The sequence below is a fragment of the Physella acuta genome, unplaced genomic scaffold (assembly GCF_028476545.2).
Source record: "Physella acuta isolate Inbredline_101_S28 unplaced genomic scaffold, ASM2847654v3 ptg000003l, whole genome shotgun sequence".
NCBI lineage: Eukaryota > Metazoa > Mollusca > Gastropoda > Physidae > Physella > Physella acuta.
The window spans coordinates 265001-275006 of NW_026731523.1; the positions used below are offsets into that span (position 1 = coordinate 265001).

A 10006-nucleotide genomic window follows, 5' to 3' on the forward strand; every position below is an offset into this window, starting at 1 on the left:
TTAGATATACAAGGAATTTGCATATGGTCAATGTAATGGAATTTTATATATATATATATATATATATATATATATATATATATATATATATATATATATATATATATATATATATATATATGTGTGTGTGTGTGTGTGTGTGTGTGTGTGTTATAGGTTTATACATAAGTGTATCTATTCGTACATAGAACAAACAAATAGAGATAGAGAGAGCAATTCCACCATTTTATTAAAAAAAAAACTTTATATATCATCATGTCGCCAATAGGCCTAACTTTTAATTAGATTAAGACAACATATAAGTGTAGGGGGGGTCCTACTAGGGGGCCCCCTCTCACTGCCTACACCACTGCACGTACGTTTTTCGTGTAACAGCCAACAATAAAATGACACGTTTTTTTTTTTTTTTTTTTTTTTTTTTTTTTTTTTTCCGCTTTTTTGCCTTAGACATGTAATTTACAGCGTCAGTTGTGTGTTCGCTTTAAAGTTTAGTATTACAGTTTTCATCATCGGCTTGTGAGGACTGATACAGATTTATAATAGTAATATTTCTTTCTTACTTGTAGCCTACTTTTATTCATTTAAGGTGGTTTACTTATACGTAGTTCTAATAAAAAACGTCTAAGTATAAAAAAAAAATTAAAAAATAAATAAAAAAACAACCTGAAAATGCAAATGTGTAATTAAATGATGATTCAAGGGATATAAAATGACACGTTATTGTACAATATCATGTTCATTATTAAAAGTCAGAACACGAGGTCTATTTTGAGACTGAAATACGCAAGAGCCAAACAAAGTTTGTATAGTTTTTTAAAGACGGGGTTAATTCCCCTGAACGTGGTAACGTCCCTTTCTTGAATAGACGCCACGAGCGACCTTGTCGTGTTTCGATTTTACCTTTTTTTTATTTTTGGTTTTCGGGCATTCCCGGAGTTGTGACGGCCGTGTGATAAATTGTTCTGTGGGTTAGTTAAGGATAAGGCGATTGTCTGTTTGTTGGTTGTTGTTTTTTTTTGTCTTGTGTGAGTTGGCAGTCTAAGTGACCAGTTACATGGCTAATAGTGAGGCTTGGGTCATTGGTGCTTGATGCCTAACGTGTGTGGGGGGAAAGGGTGAGTCTAGAAAGGGGTGGGGGGGGGAGGAGGGCAGGTATCTGGATTAATGACAGAGATGAATGACTTTTGTGGACACACGCTTAATACTTATAATTAATTAATTGCATATAAAAGATAATTAATACAAAAGTAGTATACAATTGTCAAAAAAAAGAAATAGAAACCAAATGTTAAATATTTCATTTACCTTTTTTTTTTTTTTGTAAAATTTCTTTTATGATTTTTGTTTCAATTTGGTTAAGATTTTAAAAATACCCGGTTGTCTGGTGCTTTGTTATGTAAAGTTGAAATGTTTTATGATTTTTGTGTTGTTTTATTCTATGCGTTGTATCGTATCGCTTAATATTAGATCGACTATGTTATTTGTGGTTTCTTGTACTGAGTTATGTTTTGTGTTATTTTAACACGTTTTTATTAACTCAGCTTCGCGTGGATGTGTTTGTTGTTAAAATTGACATCGAAAATTAGCCCACTTCTGATTGCTCTATAGATCTGAAATTTGGCATGCAGGTTACTTTCGCCTAACAATTTCAGATGCAATCATAAAAACTAGCAATTAGAGACCGTAATTAGCTTAATTTAATTACGCCCAAAGGACCATAAAATTGAGGACATGATTTCTAAAGATACCGACAAGACTGGAGGCTTGTTGACACAGTTACTTCGGCCCCAATCGATGTGAGCGCGCTGGCCGTGATCGTATAGTGGTTAGTACTTCGCGTTGTGGCCGCGACAACCCAGGTTCGAATCCTGGTCGCTCAAGATTTTTTTAGTCCGTGTATTTATAAACACTTAGTCAATTCATACTTAATCAAGTCATTAGATAAAGTAGAAAATAAACTATATAAAAAACTTTTTTAAAAAACACGTTTTTCATGTGTAGCAACGGACTAAAAAGGAGAAAATAAAATACTTAAAAAAAACTTTTTAAAAAACCACGTTTTTCTTGTGGACTAAAAAGTAGAAAATAACTATTTACATACATTTGATGACAAAAAACGTGGGTCGGGCAGATGGGTCGGGAAATTTGATGGTGAACGTACCCACGTTTTTTGTCATCAAATGTATGTAAATAGTTATTTTCTACTTTTTAGTCCACAAGAAAAACGTGGTTTTTTAAAAAGTTTTTTTTAAGTATTTTATTATTTTATGCTTTGTCGTATTATGTTATTATATGTACTCTTGAATTGTTTTTATTATCATATGCTTTCTTTTACTGTTTCATGCTATGTTTATTGAGCTGTATTATGTTAATCTTAACTCAGACTATTTGAAACACAATCCGCGTTTTCACTCCTTTTTTTTTTCTTTTTCGTTCTTATTTATAATGTTGAAAGGGATTCCCTCCAACACGGTAAAGTACTACGGGTCAACTTGTTATGCACCATATAGGCCGTTAACTCCGATTTCAGCCTGCTTTTCTTTTCGAATTTGCTTCCATAGCCTTTGTCCAACCAAGAACAAACTACAAGGCAGCAGTTGTTTGATTTTGGAGTTGTCCCTCCAAGAAGTGTTGCTGTCCTCAGGTATCAAGCCTCATCTGCCCCAGACTTTTCGGTTCAGCAACCACGAACTTAACCGACCCAACCACGCCGACCTCCTCATGTTTTCACGAATTCTTCATATTTTTTTTTATATCTTAAGCTGTTCTATTTTAAGACTGATTCAATTGGGAGTCCATTGTTCATTGTTGGATATTATTTCAAACCTCTCACATTGAGTGCGTGTTTAGACAAGGAAAAAAATATGCTTAGCTAGTTTGATGGCATATCGATTCAACATAATCACAGGATTACCTTACACCTTAATCTGAAATGTGTGGCTTAGATTAATCTAGGTGGTTAAGGCGCCCTGGGGTGCGCCTCGGGTGGGTGTCTGTCCCTGGCAACGTGTTTTGTAAACATCAAAAGACGTAACGTTGATTTCTTAACGTGTAGAGAACTTGTGCGATTGATTGAACTGCTATGGGAGAGTATGGGAGAGTATGGGAGAGTATGGGAGAGTATGGGAGAGTATGGGAGAGTATGGGAGAGTATGGGAGAGTATGGGAGAGTATGGGAGAGTATGGGAGAGTATGGGAGAGTATGGGAGAGTATGGGAGAGTATGGGAGAGTATGGGAGAGTATGGGAGAGTATGGGAGAGTATGGGAGAGTATGGGAGAGTATGGGAGAGTATTGGAGAGTATGGGAGAGTATGGGAGAGTATGGGAGAGTATTGGAGAGTATGGGAGAGTATGGGAGAGTATGGGAGAGTATGGGAGAGTATTGGAGAGTATGGGAGAGTATGGGAGAGTATGGGAGAGTATTGGAGAGTATGGGAGAGTATGGGAGAGTGTGGGAGAGTATTGGAGAGTATGGGAGAGTATGGGAGAGTATGGGAGAGTATGGGAGAGTATGGGAGAGTATGGGAGAGTATGGGAGAGTATGGGAGAGTATGGGAGAGTATGGGAGAGTATGGGAGAGTATGGGAGAGTATGGGAGAGTATGGGAGAGTATGGGAGAGTATGGGAGAGTATGGGAGAGTATGGGAGAGTATGGGAGAGTGTGGGAGAGTATTGGAGAGTATGGGAGAGTATGGGAGAGTATGGGAGAGTATGGGAGAGTATGGGAGAGTATGGGAGAGTATGGGAGAGTATGGGAGAGTATGGGAGAGTATGGGAGAGTATGGGAGAGTATGGAAGAGTATGGGAGAGTATGGGAGAGTATGGGAGAGTATGGGAGAGTATGGGAGAGTATGCTAGTTACAAAACTATGAGTGGCCATAGCATCACAATTAATAGTCAATAATGTAATGTTGTTGTTAAAAGTAGAAAAACAGATTCCTCCTTAGACCAAGCGATCCAATGGACAGATGGGGTAGAGAGTCGTGGGACGGCGTGGTCTGGCTGTTAGAGCGCTAGACTGCTAACACGAAAGTCTCGAGTTTGAATCCAGGTTCAAGCCTGAGTCCACCCAGCTCTGATGGGTACCTATCTCACGTTAGTGGCAGTAAAGGCGGTTGTGCATAGTGCTGACCACATTAGCTCTTCATAGACCGAAGTCAAGCAAGGTATGAACTCTGCTTAATAAGGAAATAATTGTTTGTGTTGTTCTATAGTAACTAACTAACAATTAATTAATAAAATAATGCCAACTAGCTGTCGTGTAGTGAAACATTATTCCTAATTGACCCCTTTAGAATTGTATAGAACAAAGTACCTAACTGAGCAATTATATCTGTATGATGTTTACCATGTAAGAGAAATTCGAAATGAATAATATGTGTTACGTTAATCAGCTGAGTGCTATACAAATGTACGACTAACTAACCACTAATGAACGTATATGTATAACGGTACCTAATTCACCACTAAATAATATATGACATATACCATGGTACCTAATTCTCCCCTAAATAATATATGACATATACCATGGTACCTAATTCCACTAAAGAATATATGACATATACCATGGTACCTAATTCTCCACTATAGAATATATGACATATACCATGGTACCTAATACTCCACTATAGAATGTATGACATATACCATGGTACCTAATTCTCCACTATAGAATACATGACATATATCATGGTACCTAATTCTCCACTAAAGAATATTTGACATATACCATGGTACCTAATTCTCCACTATAGAATATATGACATATACCATGGTACCTAATACTCCACTATAGAATGTATGACATATACCATGGTACCTAATTCTCCACTATAGAATACATGACATATATCATGGTACCTAATTCTCCACTAAAGAATATTTGACATATACCATGGTACCTAATTCTCCACTAAAGAATATATGACATATACCATGGTACCTAATTCTCCAGTCTCATAGAAATCCGATGCCGGACACGACTGTCTCATCCGTTCAAAAACACATGCCCGTAGCTTGGTCAGGCATGGACAGTCTCCAGACGTACAGCAGGCGGTTCGTGACGTCACTCTGGAAGCGTCCAGATGGTCGATCCTTAGTTCAACCGTTTTCATAGACTCGACTACCTGTGGGATTTGTATGTTTTATTCCATAAAAATGTAACTATCAACAATATGTTATTAGTGGAAGTAATGTAAACAAAGTGACGTGAACTTATGTGTAGGTCAATTAAGTTTACTTATCGTCGACAATTGATCCAAATTCTGTTAATTATGTCTATTAGGTAGGTGTAATCAGTGGCGTAGCGAGGTGGGGGGCGGGGGTTGCGGACCGCACCGGATGACACCAATTAGGGGGTTGACACCAAGACAAAAAAAATAGCAAAATATATAAAGAAAAATGATAATTCCACTTAATTAAGTGATTAATTCGAGTGTTAAATAGTCTTTAAGAGGTGCAAATCGAAAGTTTGAGGGGGGGGGGGTGCACATCGAAAATTAAAAGTTTGTCCCCGGGAAGGGTCGCTGCGCCTCTGGGGGGTGACACCATTAAGTGCCGCACCGGGTGTCACCCAACCCAAAAAAGAGCAAAATATATAGAGAAAAATGATAATTCCACTTAATTAAGTGATTAATTCGAGTGTTAAATAGTCTTTTAAGAGGTGCAAATCGAAAGTTTGGGGGGGGGGGGGGTGCAAATCGAAAGTTTGAGGGGGGATGCAAATCGAAAGTTTGAGGGGGGTGACGCCATTAAGTGCCGCACCGGGTAACACCCGACCTCGCTACGCCACTAGGTGTAATAAATGACAACAGTCACAAAATAGGTGTCAATCTTCTTCTTCTTCGTTCTTCATTTTAGTGTTGGAATCCCTTACAACACAATTAAGTATACGTGTCAACTGGTTATGCGCCATTGATGCCATTGACACCGATTTCAGCCTGCTTTTCTTTTTTGGATTTGCTTCCATAGCCTTCGTCCAACCAAGAACAAACTACAAAGCAGCAGTTGTTTGATTTTGGAGTTGTCTCTCCTAGAAAAATGTCTGTCCCCAGCTAACGAACCTCATGTGCCCGAATTTGTCAATCAGATAGTTATTTAAATTGAATGTTGGCTTAGCGTTGTACATAATTGATGACGTCACATAATTTTTTAGCGATTCCTACATCCGCTCTGATTTAATTTTATTTTGTCACATGTCATTTTTATTTACAGGACAACCCCACTACTGGATCGGTATTACTATGTTCCATCAATCAACCTCACCCTTCCCCCCCCCCGATCCATGTTAAATACCCCATTTTTTTTTTTTACTTTAAATAACCACAAATAAAACTTCAAAACACATACACACGCATACAGCCATACACGCTAAAAAATATCACGATCAATGATAATTTATTTAGATACGATAAATTCAACTTTAATTTATTGCAAAAATAACAAATTAAAAAAAAATACACAAAACATGTAGGCCACTACATGTACCTTATGTTTACAAAATTGTTTTATCTTGACTAGTGGTGAGTTAGTGAGTTAGTTACCTCCCCGCTTAATGATAAAACTACGAGCGCAATGGACTATATAAAATATATTGTGGTTAGGAGTTTTTTCTAAGTAAACAAAAACATAAAAATACAAATAAAATCGTCATCTATCTAAGAATAACCCTATCAATGTGAATTTCGATCACTAGAATTTTAATGTCTATCTTTATTAACAACTCTAAAATGTATCTATTAATGGTAAATTTCTCAACGTTTTTAAATGTAACGTTTTGCTTTTCTCCTTAGGTATAAAAATATAATAGATGTACTTTCTTTTCTAGTAGTTTCTTGTTGAAAGCTGAAAATGTGAAGCTTTAATAACCTCCCAAACATATTAACACACACACACACACACACACACATACACACGTACTCACATACACAAATAGTCAAAAACGTTTATATTCCGATCCCACAACAAATCCTTACACATAAAACTACATCACAATTCCACAACAACTCCCCACACATAAAACTACCTCACAATCCCACCACAACACCTACCCCACACATAAAACTACCTCACAATCCCACCACAACAACCTACCCCACACATAAAACTACCTCACAATCCCACCACAACACCTACCCCACACATAAAACTACCTCACAATCCCACCACAACACCTACCCCACACATAAAACTACCTCACAATCCCACCACAACACCTACCCCACACATAAAACTACCTCACAATCCCACCACAACACCTACCCCACACATAAAACTACATCACAATCCCACCACAACACCTACCCCACACATAAAACTACCTCACAATCCCACCACAACACCTACCCCACACATAAAACTACCTCACAATCTCACCACAACACCTACCCCACACATAAAACTACCTCACAATCCCACCACAACACCTACCCCACACATAAAACTACATCACAATCCCACCACAACACCTACCCCACACATAAAACTACCTCACAATCCCACCACAACACCTACCCCACACATAAAACTACCTCACAATCTCACCACAACACCTACCCCACACATAAAACTACATCACAACCCCACCACAACACCTCCCCACACATAAAACTACCTCACAACCCGACCACAACACCTCCCCACACATAAAACTACCTCACAACCCGACCACAACACCTCCCCACACATAAAACTACCTCACAACCCGACCACAACACCTCCCCACACATCCGTTGTTTGCTCCCATCCACGCCCCCCCCCCCCCCACACACACACACCCAAATCGGAAACCCCTAAATCATGAAATTTAAACCTAAAACAGTAAATTAAGAGCTTCAATATCAAACGCTCATGATTAAACTTTACCAGAACAACGGCTTCTATTGTATTGATTGACTCCTAGACAGCGCGCATAACATGAAGTTTAGCCAAGGATATTGGTTTTTCAAATTTTAATCTAACACAAACACCAAAAATCGCCTGTGTTATGTTGACTCAAATTTCTAATCCTTAAATTAGCCGTCTACACTTTCAGGATTAGGGTTAACATTAGATGGTAAATCCTGGTGTTGCATGTCAAGCTTGTATTTCATTCATTGCAACCAATCGAAATCTCAACTCAAATCTTACGTGGGGGAGTCTAATACATTTTCATGAAGACAGAAGGTGAGATGGGGGGGGGAGGGGCTTACTTCTAGATTGAAGATCGTGTTGGAGCTCAATACCTTTATACTACAGAGTTTTAGATATCTCAGTAATGTTTTTGGGATGCTAAATAAAAATATGAAGACATTTTCTTTAATCAGCTAAAAATGTAGCGAAACAGCTATATAGTGAGGTAATTGATCAGAACGGCAATACGACTCCATTAGTTTTTGGTAGCAAGATCCTTTCCATATCTAGATACATGGTGTATATATATATATATATATATATATATATATATATATATATGTATATATGTCTTTATGTATATGTATACCTTTATATATATGTATATATTTATATGTATATATATATATATATATATATATATATATATATATATATATATATATATATAGTTTATATATATGTAACTTTCTCTCTCTCTCTATTATATATATATATATATATATATATATATATATATATATATATATATATATATATATATATATATATATATATATATATATATATATATAAAGTCGATTATTTAAATCATAACTCATAGAGAAAAAGGAGTTTTGGCCCAATTTCGCATTTTTGCCTGGCCTAAAGGTTAAAGCAATGAAACTGTCCGGACATTTATTATTTTTATTTCGACCAAATAAACTGCCACCCCAATTACTAAGTGTCCCGATTTATCGGGATGAACGATTCATAAGAAGATTGATGTGTAATTATTTGTTCTTACACTTACCTTAATGTGAACTAAAGCCGCTATGATGAACAAATACACAGATGATCCTACATCCATGATTAAAAAGAAGAACTTAGATCTCTGATAACAATACACATTCAATCTATTTCACGCCTAAATTTACATGTCGATTCATTTCACCAGCATTATTCTCGGTTTGAAACTAATTTCGCGTTTTCGCGAGACACTAACCTATAAAATAAAAACACACCGTTTCGTGGAGCGCATAGTAAACCACTGATCGGTAATTTCCGAAACATTGTTCTATTTTTAGATAATGAAAAATTGAGTAAAACGAAACAATACAATATAGAACAAAAGTCTATTATTGTTACTTCTCTATTTACTTTGTAAACCAAACGGGTATTGGTTATTCAAAAAGAGCACACAAACATTTTAAAAAGCTTTTTTTTTTTGCAACAATTTGAAAAGATTTTTTCAAATTAAATTGTAAAGGGCTTAGCCAGCAATCAAACGCGGCTTAAAGAGAAGTCCTAAAATTCAATGACCACTGGGCGGGATTGTTACGTCTGTTGTTACGTCTTCTGTTACGTTCGCTCATTCAACACGCCCGCGCAACAAAAAAGTGAAAACTTGAATGTTTCGTGCACCTTGAGACAGTGACAGGACCGTTTAACGGTTGTGGTGGGGGCCGTGTGGGGGTCATTTTTTTCTAACCTTGCGTCCGAGTCAAGACGATGCAAATCTCGGTGCTAAAATGTGCTATGTTTAAATGCGGGTGACGATATTTTTGTTTCAATTTAAAGTGAATTAAATTCAACCGTAATAAATTAACGTATTGGCTTAAGTTTTATTTTAAAAATTGATGATTTAATTTAATATTTGATTTAATTAGTAGATTATGAGTAGTTGTTTTTTTTTTTTAATTTAATTTGTTTTTAATCCTAGCCACAAAAAAGAATAAAGCAATGCCTCTTATAACTAAACGATTGGAAAAAAAAACAACTTTTTAAATTTAAATTTATATTTATCTTATCCAATTCGTGCCAAATACACATGAGGCAGATGAAGTAGAGCTTCAATGTTTCAATGCCCTCGGCAAACATTCCTTCCCCGGAATGAAATTGAATTTATATTAA

At 36.5% G+C, this 10006-nt stretch overlaps 1 protein-coding gene across 1 annotated transcript in view; it reads right to left on the reverse strand.

The window, feature by feature from the left end:
* LOC131950003 (neurogenic locus notch homolog protein 1) overlaps positions 1-9294 on the reverse strand; it is a 43513-nt gene extending 34219 nt beyond the window's left edge. The window contains exons 1-2 of the mRNA XM_059312376.1: positions 8907-9294; positions 4947-5130 (exon numbers count right to left, since the gene is read on the reverse strand). Of these exons, the coding sequence (XP_059168359.1) occupies positions 4947-5130; positions 8907-8963 (241 nt within the window). The 5' untranslated portion in view covers positions 8964-9294. The remainder of the gene's footprint in view (positions 1-4946; positions 5131-8906) is intronic.
* Positions 9295-10006: the final 712 nt, after the last annotated feature.